General features: G+C 39.6%; 1 protein-coding gene across 2 annotated transcripts in view; it reads right to left on the reverse strand.

Annotated features, from left to right (window-relative positions):
- Positions 1-27,407, reverse strand: part of LOC122866843 (collectin-12-like) — a 40,489-nt gene extending 13,082 nt beyond the window's left edge. Inside the window, exons 1-2 of one of the 2 annotated variants that reach the window (XM_044177010.1) lie at positions 27,123-27,407; positions 26,105-26,155 (exon numbers count right to left, since the gene is read on the reverse strand). In XM_044177010.1, the coding sequence (XP_044032945.1) occupies positions 26,105-26,155; positions 27,123-27,129 (58 nt within the window). In that variant the 5' untranslated portion in view covers positions 27,130-27,407. The remainder of the gene's footprint in view (positions 1-26,104; positions 26,156-27,122) is intronic. The other variant, XM_044177009.1, reaches the window with a different exon arrangement.
- Positions 27,408-27,468: the final 61 nt, after the last annotated feature.

Raw genomic sequence — 27,468 nt, forward strand, 5'->3', positions numbered from 1 at the left:
GCTAAAAAGCTCAGTAGAAGAGGGAGGGAAGTGAGGGCATCTGCAAAGTCAAGTGATAATTTTGGTGGGTTTGTCACTGTGAGCGAGTCCGTTCAGATTACATATAGTCATTTGATTAAAATTAATATAAAATATTTATTATAGCAGCTTTAAACTGAGTTTTAAAAAATGGTTTTACTGTAATGCTTCCACAGTTTTGACTCTTTTTTTTAACAGTTTAAAAGCATGACACCTTTGCATAAATAAAATCAACTACTTGTGACTTTTGGCGATTTCTTGCCAAAATCTTCACATCTTCAAAGCAAGCAGGTCATTATGAAGAGAGGTGAGGAAATGTTTGAGAAGCATGATGAGAATTAAGAAGAGGACACAAAACTGTGGAATCAGGAGAGAAATGTCTTTGTGGAGTTTTCTGCTTATATACTGTGCCAACACCTTAGCGTGACATCAGCTTTTAGAGCCCCAAAATATGGCTGATACTCATGTCCAAATTATGTAACGGCCTCAATGGGCTCCTTAAAAAATATTAACAAGTGTATATGCCTGAAAGACATTTGTCTTTTAAAAGCACAGCTCCAGCTCTGGGTGTGGAGCGAGTTACTAAGCACAAAGTGGCTTACAAACACAGCTGTGTATGAAACATCAGGAGTTACCAAAGTCTTCCCTCGCCACTGTAAGCAGAGAAGTGCACACTGGGAATACAGCCACGATAAATGATTGAATTTCTGAATCATTCATAACTGCTGACATGTTTGAAGTGTCAGCTCATGCATGCTTCCACAATAAAGCAAGCATATCAGTTCATCAGTTCACAGTAATCAAAACACTGCTGCCCAAATTAACTGTTCCAATCCAAACACGCTGACAGTGTTTACAAATCTGCTGTGCTGAAATGATACCAAAACACTTTTGTAAGGGTATAAACTATTACACAGGCAAAAGGCTTTTCCATTTCAGTGCACACTTGACTGATGAGCTTCAGATGCTCACTGGATAAGTAGAGAATTTTTAGTTGGCTGTCAAATATGGAGGACACCTGGCAAAACACAAAACACACTGCCGACAACACAACAACAAAGGAGAGAATTCAGTTTCACAGCTCCTCCAGCTCCTCTATGAGCACACAGAGAGGACAGGCATCAGATGGAGCAGCTGTAATCATTTCAACCCCCGAGTGCCGACACACCACTGGGCTGTCTGAGGCTCTGTCAGGGGTCTTGACCTGCTTGCTGTTCATTTCCCAGTGGGTCACTTCCTGGATGAGCAGGACAAATAAGGAAAAGACACAGATGCTGGACTGGACTGCTGTGTGAGGCCTTAGGATAATATTGTTTTTTATTTTTTATTTGTGCCAATCATCTGTGTTTTCTGTCTCTTTTACATTGATCCTTGTGAATATATATATATATATATATATATATATATATATATATATATATATATATATATATATATATATATATATATCTCAGTAGCTACATTATACTTAGTAATTTTTTTAAACATAAACACATAATGTAAACAAACAATCTTGATACAGATCCCTTACATTAAAGTTTCAAAGAATTACGATCATGATACACACTGAGCATGACATTTTACAGTTTCTAAATGACTTCAAACCTAATTTGGCATTTCTGTTCTGCAATTTCTTGTTACTTCTTGGCCAACATACACACTGATACTGATATATATCTGCAATAAGCTAATATCAGCCGATATTGCTATCGGTCTAGCTCTACTAGTAATGATACAATACCCGAGTTTCGGTACTGATACCAAAATAATAATTTTACCTTACCTTACTTTGTGTACAGTGTAAATGTTTTTCTACAAAAACCTCGTCATTTAATGTTAAATGTTTCCTAAACAGAAACAGCCATACATGCACTTTGCCCAAATGAATAAAGTCTTAAACTTAAATTATTAATCAAACCAGAAACTGTTTGATCAAAGAAAAAGCAAAGAAGAGTATGAATTGGATCAACTATTTGATGCCAGCTTTTGGTACTTGTAAGTTCTGCAAACATTTTGGTCAGTACCAAAAAAAAGTACTGATGTAGCCTTAGTTATGCTTACTGTCAGTCACCACATACCTACCATCCGGGAGTTAAGGATTATACTGGGCTAAATTGGGTTGAAATTGGGTTATAACTTACACTGTTGTTTCAAAAGCATTTAAATAACTACATTTCAATGTGAAGCAGGTCCTTCTTACACGTCGAAAGGTAATCATTGAAATCCTGTTAAAACGATGGTTATATGTACCTGTAGACATTTATAAAGTTATTACTCCTTTACAATAAGATGGTGAAGGATGCAAGAACATGTCATTTCTCTGCACTTATTTCTGCCCATCAGCACAACCCCAGATTCCTATTTATGACTGTGGATCAGTTAGTTAACCCAGCCTCTCCTTGTGCCCCTGCTGATTGTGATGCTGATTGTGAAAAGTTTCTTTTGCACTTTGCTGGTGAGGTGGAGTTAATAAGATCTGGTATCACCCCCAACCCTGCCTTTTTAGATGTGGATCACCCGCACAGGGATTCTTTGAGCAATTTTTCTGCTGTTACTCTGCCTGAAATCGCAGACATCATGTCTCTTATGAGAGTATCCTCCGGCCCTCTGGACAAAATCCCAACTAGGTTTTTATTGGAAGTTATGGATTGTATTGCGCCCCTTTTACAAATTATTTTTAACAGCCCGTTGTCTACTGGCTGCATCCCTGATTTCTTTAAAACTGCTTGTGTCCAGCCAGTCCTAAAAAAACCTGGGCTTGATCCCACCCTCCCGTCCAATCTCCAAACTGCCTTTTATTTAGTAGATTCTCGAAAAACTTGTATCTAAGCAGCTTCTTGCTGCTGTGGAAAACAATAATACCTTTGATAAGTTCCAATCTGGCTTTCGTCAGCACCACAGCACTGAGACGGCCCTTCTCAAAGTCACTAATGACCTTTTAATGAATGTAGATACAGGCATGTGTTCAATTCTTGTGCTGCTGGACTTAAGTGCTGCCTTTGACACAATTGATCATGGCATTCTTCTAAATAGACTGAGGCACTGGGTGGGCATATCTCGCACTGCACTAGACTGGTTCTCATCTTATCTGTCCAATAGGAAATTCTGTGTCACCATTAATAACTTCATGTCATCCTTCTCCCATATCAAGTACGGTGTGCCTCAAGTTTCAATTTTGGGACCAATACTGCTCTCCTTATATATGCTTCCCTTGGGTGATGTCATCCGCAGACATGGGATTTCTTTTCATTGTTATGCGGATGACACATAGTTGTACCTCCCTGTCAAGCCCACTGACCTTAGTACGCTGAGTTCTCTGCAGGACTGCCTGTCTGAAAAAAACTGGATGTCGATAAATTTTTTTCAGCTCAACTCAAATAAAACGGAAATCCTTGTTATTGGGACCCAACACATCACTAAACAAATACTGTCATCTACTGGTAACCTGTCACAACATATCAAGCCTGTTGCAAGAAATCTTGGCCTGTTTGATAGCAATTTATGTTTTGAGCAACATATCACTAAGCTTGTCCAATCATGTTTTTATCACCTCAGAAACATTGCAAAAATACGATCTATTTTAAATTTTAGTGATGCAGAAACTGTTGTACATGCTTTTATCTCCTCACGCCTTGATTATTGTAACAGCCTGTTCACTTGTCTAAATCAAAAAACTTTGAAACGACTGCAGACTGTACAGAACTCAGCTGCTCTGCTTTTAACCAGGACCAAGAAGTACGAACACATCACACCTGTTTTAGCCTCTTTACATTGGCTCCCTGTTTGTTTTAGGGTAGATTTTAAGATCTTGTTGATTACTTTTAAGGCTCTCCATGGCCTGGCCCCAGATTATATTTTAGACCTTGTAATCCCTTATGAACTTTCACATAGTTTGAGATCTTCGGGCGAGGGTCTTCTGTCTGTTCCTGAGTCCAGGATGAAAACTAAGGGGGCATGAGCTTTTGCCATCAGGGCCCTGAGGCTCTGGAACAACTTGCCCGAAGAAATTAAGTTGTCTGAGTCAGTGTCTTCTGTCTTTATCATTCACTGTGGTATTTTATTTCTCTTGTTGTGAAGCACTTTGTACTTTGTTTTGATAAGTGCTCTATAAATAAAGTTTTATTATTATTATTATAAAGCTCACTTTTCAACCAAATTTAGCCCAGTTTGAACTTAGACGCCTAGGTGTCTTTTAACCTGCAAATTACCAAAACCATGCTTACAAGGGATGTGGCTTTGTAAACTATGTTGTCACATTCATGTCCTCTTACTCTGGCTGTTTTTGTTAGCAGGAATAGAAAGTTATTTCAAGCTACATTTGAGACAGTTTGTGTTTCAGTGATGAACAAAACATAAATGCTAAAAGACTGAATCCAATATATTATACATTACAAAAGTGATATCGGGAACTATACTAAAGGGAATCAAATAGGTTTTGATACCAAATTAAATAAAATTAGAACACCAAACATCATCATCATTAATTACCACAGAGACACTGGGGATATGACATTGCTCCATATTCCCTAACTGTCTGTTTACATGACAAATGACCAGATGGATATAAGACTGTCAGGACAAACATGTTTCACACCTTCTCAAATATCTATCACACTAACAGGGCCCAGATTCACAAATCCTAACACACAGATAAAATATCTTGAGGTTTGTAGCACATGAAGTTTGGCTACATGTGTAGGTTCAGGTCTGCTGATAAAGTTAAAAAAGAAGCTTCTAGAGTTTCACAGTTCTCAATAAATATTCAAAATTAGGAAGAAGAGAACTTGAAGCAGACTGTGGAAAAACATAAGTGAACACTGACCCCCTTGTTCACAGTTTAACATCAGAGACTTTCCTTTAGTTTGGCTGCTCGTCATTAAATCGGACACTGACTTGTCATCTTTCCCCATCGTCTGCGCAGTCAGACACAATCACATCTGACCGACCACAACCGCAAAAACAACCATCGTCCAGGATGCTCAGACCACAAGCTGACAACATCACTTTTACTGCTCAAAGCAAAACAAGAATGATGCTGAAAAAGACAAAGAGCCTTTCCAAAACAACAACACACCAGTGGGTTTTGAAATGTGAATGGATTCCCTTGTCATTGTGTGTTTAAATTCACCCATTGTTCCTGCAAAACCTCTGTTTGAAAAAATATCCGGACAGTGTCCACCTTAGTGATAATCAAGCCTGTGTCTTTCACCAGCCTCATTTCTTGAAACAAAGGATTACCCAAACATCATCTTTTTCATCTCAACATCACAGCCATTAATTTGTCTCTGACAATAATGTCCACAGCAATGCATGGCCAATATGTGGGCCTCGCTCATTAAAAGAAAATGTTTATTTACTGTAAATAGCAGAAGGGACACTATAGTAACAGATGAGAACACAAAGCTGTGAGCTGAGGTCACACAAACTGTGATTTGAATCCCTGCCTTGCCTAATACACACACTCAACCCCTTTCCAGGAACCAGAGTGCAGATTACTCCAAGAGGGCAATCAGTGAATTATACCTGGCACCAAAGACAAAGAGAGGAGTTCAAGACAAACTACAGTGGTGGAAGAATAAGTGAAAGTATATCAGAATGAGATAATACTCTGTTACAAATAAAATTCCTGTATTAAAAATTATACAGTACTAGAGCTAAAATATCAAAAATACTCATTGTGAAGACAGAGAGGTAACTTTTTATCTTCAGTTTACACTATTTCTGGGCAGAAGAAAGACAGAAAGAAGGAAAAGAATAGAGGAAAGTAGCTAGGAAATAATGAAAGAAAGAAAGGCAGAAAGGAATGACAGAGGAAAGTTTGAAAGTTCTCTCAAAAGAACATCCAAAAAAGAAAGTCATCCAAATTAAACAACAAAATATGCCCTCCAGAATGACACAACGCTTTCTGATAGTACGCCACTATTGACATCATCGCTGTTTCAAAAGTAAATCCGTTTTATGATGTGACAACGCTATGGTTATGGTTACATTTAGGGACAAAAATGACTTGTTTAGTTTAAGGCAGTGGTTCTCCAACTTCACTCCCCACTCCAGGAGCCGAAAAAAGTTCATGCCCCCGCACCCCAGCAAAAGTGGATTTCATTTTTATCAATCATTTATAATTCGGAAGATTGAAGTAGCTAAACAAAAGATTCAGGTTAGCAAGATAGCCTTACTAGCATCAGAGCACTTTTGTTTGTTTATGTCATCACATGAATCATATTCCGGTAACTTTAGGTCTGCTCACACCCACACCCCCCCGCAGTGGCTCTATGCCCTCCAATTTGAGAACCACTGGTAAGAGAAAGACCATGGTCTGGGTTAAAATAAATACTTTGTTAAGGTTAGGGGACCTTTATCATCATGGTTACAATAATAAACACATGGTTATGGTTAAGAACGACCGTGGTCATGGTTAAAAGAAACCAACATTGACTGTCAGTAGGAAACGGGAAACAAACAGTGGTCTCCCGTTTTAAAGTCTGACATTTCACCCAACCACCTTGACCTCCTCCCTACATGACTTTGTCACTATATAATAATGCCACACTACTTCCTTCTTTACTCCCAGTGGTCAGGATCGCTTTATCACTTGAACATACACAAATGCTTTTGGACATTTCCTGAAATGATGAAAGAAATGAATTCTCTGATACTAAATAATATTGTGTCACTGAGCAAAGACAATGTAGTTTGATTTTTACCTGACAACAGCAATATGTATATAATTTAAAATCTAAAATCTTAACCTGCAAAATAACTAGTAACAATAGCTGCCAGATAAATGTAGATTAGCAGATTTTCCTCAGAAAACAGAAATATTTAAAGCCACTATTTCTGACACTGGCGTATACTAGTGGTAGTATCTAGAAAAGCGCTATGGGAGACTAATGGATGCCAAAAACACAAACTGCTCCAGTTTTCTTTTTCTTTAAACAAAAACGTATACCCTCAGAATAATTTAAAAGATGCTGTAATCACATAAAAAATATACACACAGTAGCTTATAGTTTCTATGCCTCAAAACTGTACTCAAGTCCAGTACTTGAGTAAATACATCTTTACCCCTCTGACAACCTCATTACATCACAAAAACTCTCTGCTGATTGTGAAATAAGTTTTTTTCCACTGAATTCCAAAACTGTAGTTGTTTGTTTCCAATTGTTTTTTTAAATAGCGCTCATCTTTCATGCCATGTGTCCTTCATTACTCACACAGAAATAAGAAGTTTTACAAGATCTCTGACACACTGTAATCGAAGCCAAGATGTTTTACAGTCAGGACGGAGATGATGGCTCAATGAATGAGTCATACACAGCTCAGCTTTCTCAATGGCATGGTGAGGTGGCCTGCACTGAATCATGTTCTGCGATGTGTGTGTGTGTGTGTGTGTGTGTGAACGACTGGTGCAGGACTTTCAGTGTTGGTGGACATAAATCAGTGACTTTCAGACACTTCTAATCATTGCTTTGATTTTAAAGAAATAGTCCCCTAGACAATAGACAATTGGATTTTCTCACACTTAAAATATTATCAATCTGAAATGTTTGATGCATTTGATTATTCATTTTATGCAACTCTATACTTCTACTTCACTACATTTCAGGGAGAAATATTGTACTTTTCACTTGCCATAGATTTATTAAAGAGCTCATAGTTAGTTAGCAACTCTTCAATTAGATTCTTTTTCAATTTTACACCCAAAATATAGAATCAGTTTTTAAAATATGATTCATTGTTACAGATTAAACTACCAAAAGTATATGCAGTAGTTAAAATTAGGTCCACTTTGACCAACGACAACCTAAAAGTACCGCTTACATATTAATAAATCAATAATTCTGATCCAGTAATATAATAGTATAACACTGACCGTAGCCACTCTGCATTTTGAGTACTTTTACTTTACTTTTAAGTACAATTTGTTGCTGATACTTCTTTGCTTTTACTGAAATGTTGAATGCAGGACTTTTACTTGGAGTGTTTTTATACTGTGGTATTGCTACTTTTACTGAAGTAAATGATTACAATACTTCTTCCACCACTGGTGATTTCTTACTGCAAAATTTCCTAGAACGTATCAGAAGTAAACTCGTTGTGTTCACCTTTTTTAACTTTTTGTAAGATATTCCGGCAAAGAAAAAGTGATTTTGATCTCTATATACAAAACTCTGGAATGACCAAAAAAACCTAGACATAGACATGAAAATTACATCACTAACAGCTCTTGTAAGTGTACTTTTGGATGGATTATACTCTAAAGGAACATGTAAAGAGAGGTGCTGTGGACACGCTGAACACAATCCTCAGCCAATGCACAAAGCTGTCTCGCAGCGGAGGTCTTGGCTGCATGGTTACCTTGCCTAATAACTGACTGTTTAACAGCTTGGAGAATATACTCAGTCCTACAGCATGCCCACTGCGCTCATTTCGAGGCTGTACCTGCCAATGACGCCATCAGAGGAAGTGCAGAATTAGGGCCAAAGGGTTCTGAGTTCATGGCTCTGGGGTCCTGCAGGAAACCAACACCATCCCGGCTCCATGTGTGGCCTGATTTAGGCTCCATCTCTTTTATTACATGTGATGGAAACCATACGCCTCCATCACATGAGACAGGCGGGCATGATGCTCATGTTAATGAGTGAATGAAGAAGGGGTGAGCAGAGGAGTGAAGACAGGCAGGACAAGGCCAGTCGCAAAAAGGGAAAAAAAACTAATTGTGAGAAAATACGAGGGATAGTGGGAAAGCAAAGTGATTTAAAGATCTGAGAGGTGGAGAGAAAGCAGTGATGGATGAACTGTAAAAGCCAGTAACCCCTATCACATCGTACACAGCAAGCCAAGAACCACTCAGGGACTGTGACATGGGCCAGATTGTCCATGTCAAAATGGGAAGGAGAGGGAAAAAAAGTGGTGCCTTTCTGACAGGATATCTCCGACTGAGCTCTGTATCACAGCCAACAAAAGGCATTGTCAAATTGTGAGGCAATCAAGATTGCAGCATCCAGCAGCTCTCCCAGGCTCCAACTGTCTGCTGCCTTGCTGTGGGGGAGCGAGGCAGATCTTTGTTTTTTTCCATATAAAGATCTAATTCATCTGTCAGATCTGCTTTGATCCAGTGAGAGCTTTATGGGGTTACATTAGACACATATTAAAAAGGAAAGAGGTGAGAAGCAGAAAATTTGGGTGTTTGTTAATACATAGTTGTATTTTGGCTTACTTAGTGCATAAACACTTATATCAGCCAGTCTGTGTTTATGCACTTTTGAAAGATGCAGAAAATCTCTGCTTATGGGAGGCAACAATTTTCTTACTGAAAAAAAAAATTATGCTGACAAAACAAACTGTCACTGAATGAGATGAGTTTCGACATGGTTAAATGTCTGAGCCTGGAAAAGAGATACAGGCCATGTTTAAAGCTGCATTAGTTGATTTTATTTGGCCCTTTGGGGCAGCTGAAAACACTGACATTATCAACTTGTTGGTACAAGTTGTTATGTTGAATGTGTTACAGTTGCTTATTTACATACTCAATAGACATGGAGCAACATTAGCATTCATTAAGAGCCGTGTCCAATATTTACCTTTCACCTTCACGTTTTAGCTCTGATTTGGTCTCTACCAACTCCTGAGGGAAATATTTTGCTCTTTATCTGCTAAATGCTCCACTGTGCTCACTAGCTAGTCGCTAACTTTGTCTGTCTGCCATTTGCTGCTGGACAGGTGGTGTGCAGTGGGTTTATCAAAGCTTTTTCACAAAAACAGCAGCCTGCTGCTGCTGGAAAGGAGGTTGATGAGAATGGAGTTACGTTAGTTGGAGCTGTAAAACCAATACAATGAGCTAAAAAACGCCAAAGCTCCCTGTAAAGCTGAGGAGAATCAGTTGATAATTGTCATTTGATTGATTGATAATACAAACATTGATTAGTGCAGCTTTAATGTGAAAATAAGTTCAGGATTGATATAGAGGTCATATAATTATAACATTTATTTCCTAGTTTAGTCATGAGCAAATGTAAAAGATTACAGGTATTTTTCTTGCCAGGGACCCAAATCCTGAGTGAAAAATTAAACACAAAAAGATAGCTTAGTTTAGATTCTTTTCTTTGTTCATTTTCTTGAACAGAAAGAAGATCGAGAAGTCCTTCAGCTTGCAAGTAACTCTGGTACGACATAGAGAGCTGGCCAAACTGCCCACTCCTCATCCCACCATAATGACGTCTCACCAAGTGATAGTAAAGGTAGAGAAATAAACACTTTTCAGATGAGCTGCGGTCAGCCAGGCACGCAGGCTGCGGCAGCATCCGCGGCCTCTCCTGCCCTGCAGCCCTGCCCCCTCCCACGAGCCCAGAGGCCCCCGCTCGGCTCTGCACAGACTCAGCGCTCGCTGCAGTCACACAAACAGGTCGTCTTTCCAGAAAACTTCATCAACAATGGAGTGGGGAGCAGGAATGGACTTACTCAGCTAAGGGATTTGGGGCCCACGGAACAACTTGGGTTTTAGTTTCAAAGCAAAACATTGGAGTATAAGCACCCCAAACATTGCAGCTTTCTAGCAAATGTATGTGCTTCTTTTTGTCTTGTGCGTGTGTGTGGTCCACTGGTTAATGGCCATCACATTAGCATCCAGAATTCGATAGCCTGCCTACGCTTAACTTTGAAGGAAATACAACACCATCAGCAGACTCTTATTCCCTTTGCAACAAAATTGCAACACAAAAAAAACTGAGAATCTGTAATTCTTTCAGTCAGCATTTTCAGGAATCCAGAAATTTCCTGCAGAGTCGACTCTCATCTGTAAGGATCTGAGTTTTCTGTCTGCTTGAAAACCTCAGCTGACCCTCCTGGGTCAGGTCTCCCACTGGTTGCTTCAAGTGCCATTCAAAATGTGAAAACCACAAAGAACCCCAGTGCCGACGGAGGACTGGCAAGTACTTCAAAGAAAAATAAACAGCTAACTGTCGCCAGTCGGAGAAAGAAATAAAATAAATAACGTGACATTTTCCTTCTCATGAGCAGCTGGGATAATAAACCACAAAATGGTATATGAGGCATTAAAATCGACCTCTTTCTGTCTTGTTTGCAGAAATGACTCACCCTGTGTCAAAACATTTTTTATCTATCTGCTAGTACACCATGAAGCATGCTAGTTGTGGTAAAGAAGGTGGTGCATACTGTATACTCCTGCATGCAAAATACATATTACTGTTAAGGTCATTACCCTTAAAGAAGAGGAGATGGATGCTTCAGAACAAGCTGCAACCACCACAGCTGAGTACTGGAAATGAATGCAAAAATTGCCTTGCAGTATGCAGTACCGATAACGGCCACTAGATGACTGTTCCAAGACAACTCAGATTGTAGTTAAATGACCAACCCACAGTCACTTCAAGAATATACAGTTAATATATTTCTTTGGTTGGGATCTCAAAAGTAAATTTTGTCTTATGTGTGTCTTGTTAATGGTTTTAAAAATCTTAAAGACAAGTGTGTTTTGTGGTGGGTTTACTTGCTGGACGTCAGGTGTCCCAGCTGTGGTTGCCCAGCACCACTCAACACTAATTTTCAGGATCATAGCTGTTAAGTTGACACAAATGCAAATGTGACCGTGTTGTCACTGGTGATGAGATTTGAATTTCCATCATAATCCGATCTGTTGTGTTTGAAATATCACTGGTCATGGACAGGTGGCTGAATGAACAAAAAGACAGAGAGTGATACACAGCAACAGAATGATCCCGATCCCTTATCTCCAGTCTGTCTGCTTTGAAAAAACTTCACAATGATATCTAAAACTAAAAACATACAGCAGAAGAAGAGGCCAGTTCTAGTTGACTTTTCAGTTGTTGTAATATTAGATTGAATTTCAAGCTCAGTCTACTGTCGCACTCCGTGTCCTACTAAAACAGTGTCTAAAATGTAAATGTACTGAACTATAGTTCCTGTTCTGCTGAGCTGCTGCCAGATAAAACCAGGAAGGCTTTTAAAGAGCTGTGCAGATTTTTGGGATTCTTGACGGAAAGCTGGTTGGGAAAAGCCTCTATGGGACAGTTCTTTTACAGACCATGTCCACATCAGCGAAACTCATCACCATGTTGGCCACATCCGTTGCTGACTCCGCCAAATGGACGGAGGACAGGTCTAAACCAAAGCACCTCTTGTGCTCTTTGAACGTGTTTCTCCTCCAACAGACTGTGGACTGACATTTTCTATCCGAGCCGGTGGTTTCTGCTCTGGTGTCGCTTGTGGGTAACGTCGGTATAACATTATGGTCATTGTGGAGTGAGCCGCTATGTGATTTCAGGGTTGCCTTGTAATAAGAATGTCTATCATTTAACAGTGGCTTTGAGAGAGGGCTGTAAAATGTGAATACGACCATGGTCTGTGTGTCGTCAGGTGGTTGGACGGTCTTAAAGGGGCTTAGAATTAATTCAGTTACACATGAGGTAATTGAAAATGTATGCAAATTTGGAAAATATGAATGGGTAAGAAGTGGATGTCACATGTAGTTTGTGGTTATATAATATTTTAGTTGAGTAGTTTTTAACTTTACAGGTGATTTTAAAACCATTTCATTTCATACAGAGTCAGTGAAGTTGTATTTAATCAATAAAAAAAGTAATGAAGGACATCTTGAACAAAACATGTATTGCACAGAAAGTGGAAACTTCAGAATGGAAACAAAATATTTCTGATCACCTGTATGAATTACTCAGCACAATAACTCAGAGTGAGAGCAAACCACATGGGGAACGTTCACTCACAAAATTATACACTTTGCCTTCAAATGTTGAGCAGCCTCCAAAATCAGCAAAGACAAAATACAAAAAGGAACAAGTCTAAAGACCGATAGGATGCTCTCTGAGGCGGGTAACAAAGGAAATCTTCTCTTTTACAGCATCATGGGTGTTTGAGTACCTTCTGGGTGGCCAGCCACATCTGTGGTCGGATGCAGGGGCGTGGTCTATTAGTCTGAATGGCAACAAGCAGTCTTCTCCCACCGCTGGTCAGGAAGAAGAGGAAGTTTTTTATGCCAAAATCAGTTCAGACAGACACACTCCAGACATGAGGGTGGCAAGCTCTTCTACCTCAGAGCAGCCTGAAGTCAAGACGAAGCCTCAAGAGGAGGTTTCTGACATATGGGTAGTGAATCACATGGAGGCGATACCACTTACTGAAACCAGTAATCAACACCAGACAATGGCTTTAAATTACTCTACTGTTTAAGGTAATCTAGAAGAAGTGCTCTGAAAGGTGGAAGAACTGAATGTTTGCTGCAGGGGCGTCATCAGGGACCAAAGTGATTACTTTATTACTCCAAATAGCAAGATCTGATTACCTTAAACAATTTGTAATCAAACACTGTGCCATCACAACCTTTTCTTAGAGCTTCAGCTATGTGTGCTATGCAGAGACAGGTAACAGAATACTGTTTAAGTGATCACGTATTACGTCATCCTGTTTCATTCTGTTAATTTAGCAAAAATAATGTATTTTGATTACAAATACTTGTGAGAAAATTATAGGATTTATTTTAGGGAACAATTTTAAAGTGAAAATGAGAAACTCAGAGCAGCAGGATTTTACATCTTTGGTCAAATAGGTCAAATCTCAAGAGTGCTGCCATTCGATTCACAATACAAAGAGTGCTAATCCTACAGTATATACAGATAACATGTATCCATGTCTGTGAAGATTCTCAGTCATCCAGGTCACAGTATATCTAGGAATGCTAAGTCATCTTCAATAATCTACTGTAAGCAGGTCCAGTTGCCTTTGACATTGACAGTATCTTTCAAAAATGTCACACAAATGTCAATAAGTAAAAAAACTCATGAGTTTCAAGCATTACATGACTTGCTAATGACAATTAATTACAATTTTGCATGCGCCCCTATAGCCTCACATACCTGTTTAATAGAGTATATCCCACAACACAATGTCAGCTGCCCCAATAGTGATGTGAACTTATCTTAAACATCTATATCACCAAATATGACCAAACTTGTGTTCCATAAACTGAACAACAGTGGAAGCAGGGATTTGGTGGATTTACAGTTTGGTAGTTTGTGTATTATGCCTGATGGCAACAGCTTGTTTAATTTATGAAGAACGTGGAGAGTTAACCACCATTGTTTTTAGCACTTTCAACTACTGACATTTTTCTAATCAGTATTAAAACAAACCTCAAGTATGGCAGAATAATCTGAAACTAGCTGAATACCCGAATAACTACCTGTGGATTACTTTTACTGATGTCATTGGATTGTGTAACTAAGTACAATGAAAACCACTTTATATCTGTGGAGAGATCCGTAGAGTCTGCTTATTGTGTCATACACAGTCCCTTTGCTCTGTTTATGATGTCCTGCTACTATGTATCTGCAAAAAAACACTTTTGGAAAATGACTAACTGCACTACCATACATGGGAAGTTGGAAGCACTGAATACAGACTATTGTAAATGTGAACTACATTACATCAAACTCTGCATGTTCAGAGTGGAGCACCCAAATTCAATCAGGTATGTGATCTTTGGAAGAACAACAGAAATATACTGTAGCTTATTCCTTGTTGTTAATAAACCATATGCATGCATGACAAGCATTGTGCAGAGCTCTCTAAGGTGCCAGAAAATGAATTTAGTGAATTCCCTCTGTCTGCAGTTTTAGCCACACATGGAAAATGTGATAGTCATTATGCATCTGACAGAGTTTTGGAGCAGAACACTGTTCCTCTCCGCTTCAACTCCCTTTTGCAAACCAGGAAGCTGTAGGTTGATCTTGGCAACCATCACAGTCATTTTTCCCCCCTTTCATTAACATTTTGGACTGCAAAAAACAGATTTAGGAGGTTTTATTACTTACTAATACTAAAAGAGGAGAAATTAGAATCCCCAAATTCATTGTTAAAGTGTGTCTGTGTGTTCTGCTGCCAGAGGTGTTGGAGAGCTTTCAGTGACACAAGAGACTCATATATAAAAGTGATCAGTTTGTATTACAAAAGTGCAATGTTGTGTGTTATTATAAGGCTGAGCACACATGCACAAATGCACACACACTGGAGGAAATACAAATGTAAGATCTAATGTATAAGCTCGCCCAACCAACATTCCTTTTCACTGGAGACGTTAAAGGAACACAGGTGTCTTGGAGCGCCTTCTCTCTGCTCTGCTATTCTTTTATTTAATTACTAAATCAATGACTCAGACCCCCTGTTTGAACACCCCCTGAAAGGCACTTAAATAGAGGCCATACTGAAATCCAGAAACCCTCCCCTGACATCTGCATGTGGGTCACGTCAAGGACACCGGGGTTATTATGGTGTGTGAGAGCTGGAGGGGGAATGTGATGGGGTTTGCTGCTTTCCCTCACTCTTAAAGGTGAGTCAGAAAAGTCACTGACACTCAGATGATCACAGGCCAGATTGAAAATAGCAGCTAACTACCAGCACATGTGTTGTTCTGGCAAAAAAATCACAGATGGACGCCTGCTCTTCGCATCTAGCGACCAGAGGCATGTTACTGCTGTTTTATTCTAATGAAGGCGTAAAAGAGAGAAAAATAAGGAGGGGGTGGAAAGTTTGGACAAAAGTTTGCAGGATCTCTCGGAACTGAATGGGATGTTAAAACCATAAAATTGTGCTGTAGTTTCTCTTCCTGTCGTCCAAGATGTATTCAGATCATTTACTGGAAGCATCAGTCCACTGATTTTACATGTCGAAGTCTACCAGCTTTCTAAAGTCTGAGAAAGTTACTCATCATTTGGGTATCACCCTTTGGGATTGGTATTTTAACACAAAGACTGCATTAGAACCTGGAGGTGTCAAGTTGCATTGTGGGAAGTGTAGGATCCAAGGTTTTTGGACCCATATTAAGGAGGAAAAGTCAGAATATCTCAGTCATTGCTGCTTCGATTGATCATGAACGACCACTCAGTTTTTAACTTGTCTCTCCCAAGTCCAGATCACAACATCATGTTTGATTGTCGCTCGCAAATTGCAGATAAATGTGCAAAAACTGCAGGGCCCTTGCATGCTCATGCATGGGTCGCATGGCATTTCGATTAGTGAAATGTGTCAAAATGAATGCGAGAGGAAGTGATCTCATGTTGCAAATTTGATTGCAGGCCCCTGCATTCAAAATGTTACTTGAACCATGAATTCATTGATTTATTTGACCACTTGGGGGCAGTGCAGCAAACTTTAAACACAACACTGACATTATCATTGTATAAAGTCGATATGGCGAAGGTGTTCGCAAACAGTAGCTCAGTTACACATCAAGCAGACATGGAGCAATGGTCGTGTTTCTCTCCATCTGGCAAATGAAAGTCCAATATTCACTCTCCTTTTAGCTCTGTTTTGGTCTCCACAAATTCCTGAGAACTATATCTGGCTGTTGCTAACTTTGTCTTTTGCTGGCGATAGCGTACAGTCTTGAAAACAGCTGCCTGCTGCAGCTGAAATTGAAGCTTATGAGCGTGATATGACTAAACCAAAACAGTAAAGTTGCAGGCTGTAAAACCAAAGCAATGAGCTAAAATATGCTACATTGCTCCAAAAGAGTGAGGGGACCGGCAGAATCAGGTGATCACGTCACCTGACCACGTCACTTCGAACCACACATCTTACATTGCACATGGTCATTTGACTCATTAATATAAATATATTGTATATATATATATATATATATATATATATATATAAAATATAGGGCAGATTTAAACATCAAAGAGACGACTCATTATACAGATTTACCCATGATGTGATGTGTTGTTACTGATGTATTTTGATGTTTCACCCTAGTTAATCTTAACTACTTCATATACTATCGAGGTGTTTAATCTATAGCAATGCATCATATTTAATACACTGATAAATATATTAGTGACATTTATTATATCAAGATAAACCCCTCGAGATACATAATCTCAAACAGAAAATATGTGTGAAAATGTGTATGTACAATCTTAATATGCATGTAACTATATCTGTCAAATTATGAATTTATATTTTTACTTTTATTTAAAATTGACACTCAAGTACAAGTAGCTCAAAATCAGACTTGAGGACAGCATGTGTGTAAATGTATTGAGCTACTTTCCACCACCGCTTCAGTCATCCCAGAATGAACTACTAAACTCAAAGAAAAATTATGTGTTTATAAAATTCCTCTGCGCTGCCATTTCCCCATTAGTTCTGTGGGATTCCAGGTTGAAAGGATTGAATTATAACTGTGATAAGACTGTGTCTAGATCTCTGAGAGGGAGAGTAATGTCTGAAAAACTGCAGCACTAAACTAATAATTCTTTAATTGAATATCTGAGTGCATATGCTCTTATGTCATTAAGGTGTGTGGTTTGTGCTTCAGATAAACAGTTCCAGCTGGATTTTATACTGTTACCTCCTTTTCATTATCTACTATCACACACACACAAACCCTTATCTCCTTACAAAGAGCGCCTCTCATGCTTCTCAAAACCCATCCATCCACTTCCTGCTCTTCTTTTACAAACGGCTGCGTCTCCTCCACCTTCTCCCATTTCGTTTTCACTCCCTTCCCTATCTCCTGTGATAAAATACCCTCTCGCCCAGCGCCCCCCCTGCTCTTCTAGCTCACTCAGCATCTTGATGTTATCTCTCTTCCCATCCTGTCAGGTGGTGTGAAATTCTACCAAAACCAGATACGAGGAAATCCCTCATCCCTGGTCTGCATAGTGCCATCATCTTTTTGTTTACACCCAGAGGCTTCAACTTTAACAGCCCGCTCCAAAATCTGAAATATTTCCTCTCCCTGCACAGAAAAACAACACTGACACGTGAAACAGACATGGAGCTGGTTTCTATAAGCCACTGGCTGACATCTGACTATTTTTAAATCACATTGTACTTGTTTCTGGGTGTCTCCTTGGGAAATGTAGTTTGTAGTGTCTGCATACAATTTTCTTTCTCTCACTCACACGTACTTTCTCCTCTTGTTACCACATTAATTTCTCCCATTTTTCTCGAACGTGCCTTGAGAGGTTTTCAAGGCTCCCCACAAGCTGCTTTTTAAAATATTTAAAAAGCTTGTGGGTTTGAGACATTTGAGACTAATCAATCAAAAAAATGTGCCCAAGCTATAGGACTTAAAATAGTGTATAGGAGCAAAAACACAATTGAGAATCTCCTGACACCAGACTTCACGAAAAAGCCAAAACATCAAAAAGACAAGTGAAAAGAAAATATCTTTTTTAAATTATTGTTTAAGCAATAAAGCTGTAGAGAAGTGCAGCAGACATGTGAACTCTCTGTGCCATCATCAGACCCAAACAGAGCAACAGCACACAGTTCTGTTTATACTGAATGAGCATAATTAGTCAGCAAGCAACAGGTGTAGGGCAGCAAATCACAAATAATCAAGAACAGGTGTTAAAGAGGCAAGATACTGTTTGATAGGAGGAAAAAAAGTAAAAAAATGTGCGCTTGAAAATGAATTTATGAAACGTATTAAGTAAATTCAAATCATTATAAAAATATCACCAAATTGCATCACTATGCCTGAGGAATGATGGATATTTATGTTGATACAGCAGAGTTTTAAAATAATTGATTTCACCGTAAAGATTATGAGTAAAACACGAGACCTCAGAAGCCAATTTTTACTTCCTGATTTTTACCAGACAACCCCTTCAAAGTCAAAGACAAACCCTGCGTTTTATTGCTGGTCTGCTCCACATTTTAGCAGCTGACTTCAGTAAGTGTTTTCCCATCTCTGTCTGCTCTCTAAAACAGGTGTTTAACCCGCTGCATACTCAGGTCAGGTACGTCTGCGTCTGGAGCATCTACAAGTGCTCATTTCAACAGAGAGGGTCACTATGAAGCACATACACCTGCCTTAACTGATATTTTTAGCCACTTTGGGACAGCATAAACAAGCTGTAAACAAAACATTGACATATTACCACCTTTTACGTTGATATGCTAACATGTAAGCAAACAGTTGCATCCATCCAGCTGATACCGAGCAACATTAGCATTCATTTGAGTCGTTATTGGGTCCACTTGATGAATGTAAGTACATTATTCACTCTCTTTTAGCTCTGTTTTGGTCTCCACCAACTCCTGAGGAAAGTATTTACTGTAGCTCTTTAGCTGCTAAATGCTCCACTATGTTCACCAGCGAGTCGCTAACTTTGTCTGTCTGCCATTGGGTGCTGGGCAGGTTTTTGGAGATTTTTTTGTTTTTTGTTAAGTAAAACCAAAACGATGAGCTGAAAGACGCTAGAAAGCGTCATAAAACTGAGGCAAACTGCAGAGTTGAGTGATAATTTTCTATGTGTTTGTCACTATGAGCAACAGCTTTTACATTACACATAGTCATTTGATCCATTGTTGATATCAAAATATTGATTATAGGAGCTGTAATGACAAGATGCAATTTAGGTAACTGGAAATATAAAATAATAATAGTATAAAATATAAACATTAGCAGCAAAGGGAGAAGCACAATCGGGACAAATACCCATGTGCTCAAACAGAATAAATACTTTTGCGAAGACATGCTGTGAGGTCTCAAGGCCAAAGGAACATTTTTGACAGTGGTATGGCTGACAGTGAAGAAAGCTTTGTACAAAAGTATTAAGTGATCAAAACCTACCATGCAATTTTAAGAAAGAACTACGAGGCAGAATTTGAAAAAACCACAACACTGTAAAAAAAAAAGGCCAATAAACCACAGTAAAGTGCATAAAAATCCTCATCAGACATTTTGACAAACACACCGCAAAGTATCACATGACAGCATGTATTAAATGTGTCAGGGTCTGACAAAAGCTGGCCTGTAATGTTAACATAACCATGTTTGATTCCATGTTAACCAGGATGGATGAGGTGGTGGGTGAGGTGTCATTATGACTACAGCTGAAGGTGGTTGTGTAGCCGGGGAATGCTGTTTGCCAGAGAAACTGAATGACGGACCGAACCGAGCCCCGGCTGTGCTGACACAGCTGGTTCTAGGCACAGACGGCCCAACACCATGCTCGGCTCCAGGAATGATCCGGGCCTTGCTGGAGAAACCATAACAAGTGCAGGAAATAGATTAGTGCACTCTGGGTTCCACACCGACCGCAAACCTCCTGAGCCCGGCCTCTCCAAACCCACATGTGTGGGAACAGGAGATGCAGCGGAGGGAGTAAGACCCCCATCCACACATCAGTGCAGATCCCAGGAGGACCTGCTGCATGGAAAGATCAGGCCTCCGTTATTTCATGACTTGCCCTGACTCCTACCTGCAGACCAACATGCAAGTCCTCCAGTAAAAATCCTCCAGAGCCCAACGTACAGTAATACCATCCAGCAATGCACGACAATAAAATATGGTGTCGCTTGTATCTGTAAACTCACTGAATTGTGAAAAATGGATATTTTGATATCCTTACAGTTATTTTTGTCAAAATGTAATGTTCAGAGCATTACATCTTTAATTTGACAGAGAGTCTTGCAATTAAGTTTTTGGTATACTGACTTTGTTAACCTGTCTTGTGTATTTCTAACTCAGTTTGCTTCCTTTACAGAATACCCTTTGGGAAAACTCACTATATATACTTACCACACAGTTCTGGATTAACAGTTTAGTCATTTAACATGTTTGTGACTGCTACAACACAAGTTAAGATATAATGTAGGCCTCATGCCGCATGCTATCCTACAAAGGATTGAGACAAAAGTCTTCCAGAAAAGTGTCCTTTGTAGTTCTTTTGAACATATTAACTTATACATAATATACATTATTTTTGCCCTTAAAAACATACCTGTCTTGGTCAGAAACCCCTACCACTGACTCAGACATTAATGCTAATATTGCTTCCATTGGGTGCCACTAGCATTTTGCTAACATGTGCTACCATTATTGCTGGAAGTTATATCCTGATTTCCACTGTGCATGTGACTTGTTGCATTTGACTTTGAGTTATATACATGTAGAGAGAGAGAGCAATGAATACTGATGAACTTAACACAAAATGGCTTGCGGTTGCATTTCACTCAGATCAACTGAAGCTACTCTCTGTGGAGAAATGGCCTCTTCTGCAATGGATTTCTATTGGTATAACTGACAACAGTTTGATACTGAATAAATAACAATCACCTCATGTCTACCTGTAGGTGAAATATTTCTGAAATATTTTAACCGGCAATCACAGAAATAGTTTCTGCTATTAGACTCATTTGTAACTGCACTAGACATAAACCTCAGTTTGTCACCTTGTCTTCATTTAACCAGTTAATATCCAAAAGAATAATACACCCAAAAGTACAAGGTGAACCTGTTTCTTTAGTGCGCAGTCAAACCAGTCAAAGGCACAGAGAAATTCAATTGCTTGTTCTCCCAAACAAGTGCCAAAATTAGTGACATATTTATTACTTGCCTCTAGGGTCACTAACCAAAATAAAAGTTAATGCAGTTATTTTAAGGAAATATTGTCCACTCCAATCTCTTTTGTGGAGCAGTTTATAGTTCAGAAGAGCAGGGTCATACGAAACTGGATTATGCGGCTGATACGATAACTTCCTCCATTTTGGATTTCCCAGGTCTCTGTTTCGTCAAAGGTCAGCACTGTCAAGACTATTTGCAATTGGTCAACAGTGGAAGTTTGTGTGTCAAAGTTTACCAAAGTTGAACCAAAAGCTATGCCTGAATTAGATGTTCCTCATCTCAGAAAGGTACTGACTGGAATCAGAGTCTTAGTCTTAATTGTTGATGTTTCAACTTTTGTACCTTTCTACTGTTGCTCTTCATATACAGCACCTATCACACTGAAGTTTTGTGGATGTGCGCAAGACTATATTACCAATTGTATTTTTTTTCTTTAACAAATATATGACACAAACTTTATAGTTACAAGGTTCATGGTTTGAGTCAGGCCAATGACCGATGATTATACCAGCTCTAAAGGGGCCAGAGTTCAGCCAAAGCTCAGGTAGATTTCTATTTTATCCTGATGGCCTTCTTATGTCAACCCCCCACAGAAAAATAAATATGTTTAAACCTTGAGCACTGTGGAAGCAATTCCGGCCTGGCTTCACCTTGGCAGGGAGGAGATGGGATTACCATATGAATTCACTCAGTGAATGTACTGGTCTGTGTGTGTTGTGCATTTCCACTTGTATACAAGCGAGTGGAAAAATGTGTGGATTTGTGTAAATATACATGATGTATGTATGCATGCCTTCTGGATAACGTTTGTGTAAGATAGAGAATCAGAAACAGTTCACTCTGTTTAAAGTGTGTGTGTGTGTGTGTGTGTGTGTGTGTGTCCATTGGGCTCTTTCTGACCTTTGGAAAGCTGACTTGTTACTTTGCTTGTCAGCAAACGTACAAACACCCCCAACAGTACTTTTAAAGATATTTTTTCAACACGTGGTCACTATGTGTTACTTGTATTGTGTGTTGATATTACACATTGTACTTTTTAATGCAAACCTTCCAAAGATCTTTACAGGAAGGCTGGAGGTCAGCCTGTGTTTGTTGGTGTGGATGAATTGCAGCTGATTTTTTTTTTTACAACTGCATTACAGTATTTTATTACTAAACTGAGATGAGTGCATCAAATCTTGGAAATCAAGGAATTGGAGGAGAATTTCTTAAACTTTCTTGGAAGATGAAGCCAACCATAAGACCATATGGTATTTCTCTTCTCCTTTATCTTTCCTAATGCATTCTTATAAAGAAAACTTGAAGCACACAAGCCTCCCCATTCTTTATCCCACAACACTGAAGCATCTTGCTGAAAGGACCACAGTATTTTTGAACTACAAGCCACATATTCTTTACAAAACCAGAGTCCATTTTCCAAAGCATATCATGAGTTTTAAGATTGGCAACCATTGACTTCTAATCATTTCAGTAAGGTATGAAAATCAACTTGCAGAGGCTTGAAACTTACTTGAAATAACTCATCACAGTGAACATTTAGTTCCCTTTATATTTTCCTGTGGTCATGCAGTTGCAAAGAGGCACTTTCTTTGTGATATGTTCAAGTGCTTGTGTGAAAATGTCAGATCGAAAAGCAACCTAATAAAGCAGAAAAATACAAACTTCTTCTTGTCCTAATCATGACATCATGTTTGTCGCTCATGTTTGATTTCATATATACTGTATTTATGGAACCCTTTTACCCAATGTGCTTCACAATTTGCCTCTCATTCACCCATTCACACATACTGACACACTGCCCTACCATGAGCAATTAGCAATTGCAGTTCAGTATCTTGCTCGACCTCAACACTTCAACATAATGACAGGAGGAGCCGGGGATCAAACTGCCAACCCTGCGATAAGTGGACAACCTGTTGTACCTCTTGAGCGACAGCCACCCTTTTCTTGACAACTTAGCTGACTTATGTGATACTGTTAACTTGCTAATATTGGATGTCCAAACAACAAGGCATTGCTTTCAAACTTTTGACTTTCAAGTTTCTGTACAGCATACAACACCCTCTGTCCTTCAGCGCTCAATTCGAATGAGGAAAAACTCCGCCAAAAAACCCCTTTAACAGGGAAAAAATGGAGGAAACCTCAGGAAAAGAAACAGAGAAGGGATCCCTCTCCCAGGACAGACCGACATGCAATAGATGTCGTGTTTTCACTGTATGCTGGAATTGGTGGAAGTCAATGGCTTCCTGGAAAAAGCTTTAGACAATGGTCAGCAGCAGTAATACAATGTGCATTTTGTATGTAAATAAGCTAAGGAAAAAAAAAAACAAAAGCCCATTGATCTTGTATGTACTGTTTCTTAACCGTTCACGTCTTAAAACCAGCAGGATTAAGTGTTCTCTGTTTCTGTGTCAAGCCATCCTCTTTTGAGCTCAGTACTGACTTTATAAACTAGACACAGGTATGCACAACAGTCACAGCTTTGACATATCACAACAATTTAAACACTATCAGTCTCCTGGGACAATTGCAATGAATTAAAGCAAAACATGCAGAGAGGAAATAACTGCTTGTTTTCCCCTGAGTACTGACATTATAGTGCTAATAGTGGAAGAATGAGGGTTTGTGATGGTTTGCATGAATGCAGCTCTATTGCACAACAAAGCCTCTGGAGTGGTGAGGCGGACCCCTGGAGCCGGCCCCTCCAAACAGCTGCCGTGTCGCTGAGAGGGCCAACAGCACTCAGCTCATAGTTGAGCAGCTCTCTCTTCCGACTCCTCCGAATGTCAAGAGTTCATTTGAATAAAGTTAAAAGTGAGCTGGATTTGGCTCCCCTCCCTGCAGCTCTCTAATCTAATCCATCAGCAGGACTCGCACGCGCTCACAGAGAAAGACAAACAGGATGCCTCTACTCGGGTGACTCGGATGAAAGAGACTGACACAGTTTGAATTCGTCTCTGCTGGTGCTGTGTAGTCCACTGCCTCACATCCACTCTCACGGACCTCGGCCGAACTGTGTGTGAATGAGTCATACTGCAGCAACACCCTAAATACAGAGACACAGAGGCTCCTGATCCCAAATCAATGTTGAATCAACAGAACAGTGATGGAGCATGCGCTCCGTCTCCAAGGAGAGTAATAATGATGTGTTTGAGTGTGTGTGTGACATAGCGTTTGCCCTTTGCTGCCAGTTCTTCCTTCTTTATCCAAAATCATGAATGCATGCACTTGATGGCAAACATACTGCCTCACAAAACCCAACAGCCGCAAATGGAGGAGTAGTGGAACTAACAGATCGTTGTTTCTGATGGTAAGATTGTGCATCATTAACGTAGCGTGCATGAGTAACAAATGTGCATTTATGAAATAAAAAGAAAAGGGGAAAGACAGAATGGACCATATTATAGTTGCCACGGGGGAAAAAATGGGCCGGAGATGCACATTTTAAAGGCTAAGTTCACTAAAAGTACAAAAAGACATTTTTCCACTTTATAAGAAGTTTTAGTCATAGGAACTATTTGTTTAGCAGAAAATAAAACCTGTTGACAGTAAGGTCTGTGGATTATCCAGAGTAATGGGGACACTTTTCTGGAATGTTGCTGTTGCATTTTACGATCTTTTGAGCATCACTAACAAAAGTCTAAGTAGCTCAGTCCGTGGGGACTTGGCTTGGGAATCGGAGGATTGCAGGTTAAAGTCCAGCGTGGTCAGTATGGAGTGTGGACTGGTAGCTGGAGAGGTGTCCTTGAGCAAGGCACCGAACTGCTCGAAGCGCTCTCTCCACAACAATTAATGCATGTCTATAGGTCCTGTATGTGCATGTATGTGTATTTCAGGCCAGTGTGTAAAAGAAAATAACTTCAAAAATGTAATTAATAAAGTAGTTCTTCTTCTTTCTTGTATTGGAGGCAAAAATATCTCAAAAACCTAGAAAAATGCAACCAACAACTAGCTTCATTGCTAAGTGTGACTGCTACACATTAAGTTAAGATATAATGTAGGCCTCCTTTCATGGTGTTTGTAATTTGGGTGAACTGTCCCTTTAAGCTTTTTTATCCTTATCATTCTGGTTCACTACCAGTGCACATGTCCGCTGGGAAAACATCTGAAAATGGGGCTGAAAAAGTGCCATGCTGCATCCTTTCAGCTACACAGCCATGCTGCTTTGTATATGTGTGTGTGAACTCTGTCTGCATGTGTTGCACCACAACAGAAAGATATGTTGACTACAATTTCAGTTTGAGTAACTCCCAGGGCATGTTTGTGTGAGTCAATGTGTTTAAGTGGCTCAATTTAAGTGGATAGAAGAGAGTTTCTGATGCTTCTTGATCTGGCGAGCTCTGTCAGCAGTCGTTGGGCCTGTGGTGAGCAGGACCTCACAGACTGTCAGCCACATTTATGTTTAACTCATATCAGGACAGATGAGGCTCTGCCACCTTACTGTCTGTCCTGACGTGAAAAACTTGTCTTTTGTGTTAACTAGAAGATTCAATTAGACCGACATGCCCATAAATATCAAGGTATTTCTAGGTAAGAAAAAGAGTCAAGCCCACACACTAGTGGCTTTAGTTCACAACATTTCATTCTTAAAACAATAAAAGTCTTAAGATTAGAACTCCAAGTGTGTCGGCTTTTCTCTCCTCCACCTGAGGAAGAAGACTTTTTACTCACCGAACCTCTTGTATCCAAAAGACTGTACTTCCTCCTCGTCTGCAAAGTCGTCTGTGTGACATAATCAGAAACACATGATATAAACAGGTTGTACGCACGCTAGTGGGGGTACATTGTGTCTAAAGCGGTTGGTAGGACTCCACAAACACAATAAACAGGACAGCTGCACAGAGCCAAGAATTCATAATCCTTGAATACAATGATCTCTGTTTAGCAGAGTGGAGGCAGCCAACAAGGCATTAGGTTGGAGATAGTGGAGTATCATCTGTAGTATGCGTGTGTGTGTGTGTGTGTGGAGATAGGAGGTCCAGAGAACTGTAAAAGCCACAGGCTGCGGTTTCTCTGGGTTGTTGACAGTAAAACCTAATTACACTCTGCTGCACTACACTGAAGACTGGAGCAGAGCTCAGAGAACATCACTGGTAATGGTAAACAGATGGGATTGAGTGGGGGGGGAGAAGCTGAGCTGAGTGTGTGTTTGTTGGTGGGGGGTCAGAGGGGGTTAGACTAGATGAAGAGCCAACTGAGTGTTACTTCACCTCAGTTTCTCTAAATATTGTACTTATTGATGCTACAAATACAGCATGTTGCTTTAAGTGGCTACTGGTTGGGGTGTGAGCACAAATACAGCAGTTAGTGATGAAGTGGTGTTCACTGGTCATCATAAGTCATGCAGGATCTTTCCTTTACAATGATAAAGTTTTTTGGAAACAGCATCTTGACCTCTTGTTTCTCAAATATTACAAATTCAAAATGTGGGATTCTTTACCAGACACGCAGCCTAATTGTTCAAACATTATTTGGTCTTTTATATCCCTCAATGGTATGCAGCTAAGTGGTGGAAGAAAAAGTATTTCACAACTTCTGCACCGCAGTACCGTAATGTCATCCAGATGTGAATCGCGCACCACAAAGAAGAAATACGCACAGACTGAATGAAAATCTGTAAAGCGTGTAATCTGTGAGTTTTGATTAAAAACATACACTTAAATATCAGATATACGTAAAGGAAACATACCTTTCATGGCGTTTTATAACTCGTTGAGGACTGTAGAAGAGATGAGGACCCCTGTCACTTTCTGCGCATCTCAGCATCCACTGCAAAGGTGTAAAGTTGTTCCACGGAGAAGACACGCTAATAAAAGAAATAATGAAACTATAAGTGTGTCTTCATGTTGACTCTTCAGTTTAAAATCCCATTGTCTCTGTTCTCTCGCTCGCTTTGCTTCAGAGGAGTTTTTGCAGGAGTGATGTGATGTTCCCAGAGTCCAACAGCGCTGCGCTGAGGGAGGAAGGAGTGCTGAGCTGTCACCACCATTGACAAGCTGCACTTCCGGTGTCGCTTTCAGAATTAAATCGTTCTT

This window comes from Siniperca chuatsi, linkage group LG19, assembly GCF_020085105.1.
Source record: "Siniperca chuatsi isolate FFG_IHB_CAS linkage group LG19, ASM2008510v1, whole genome shotgun sequence".
Classification (NCBI taxonomy): domain Eukaryota; kingdom Metazoa; phylum Chordata; class Actinopteri; order Centrarchiformes; family Sinipercidae; genus Siniperca; species Siniperca chuatsi.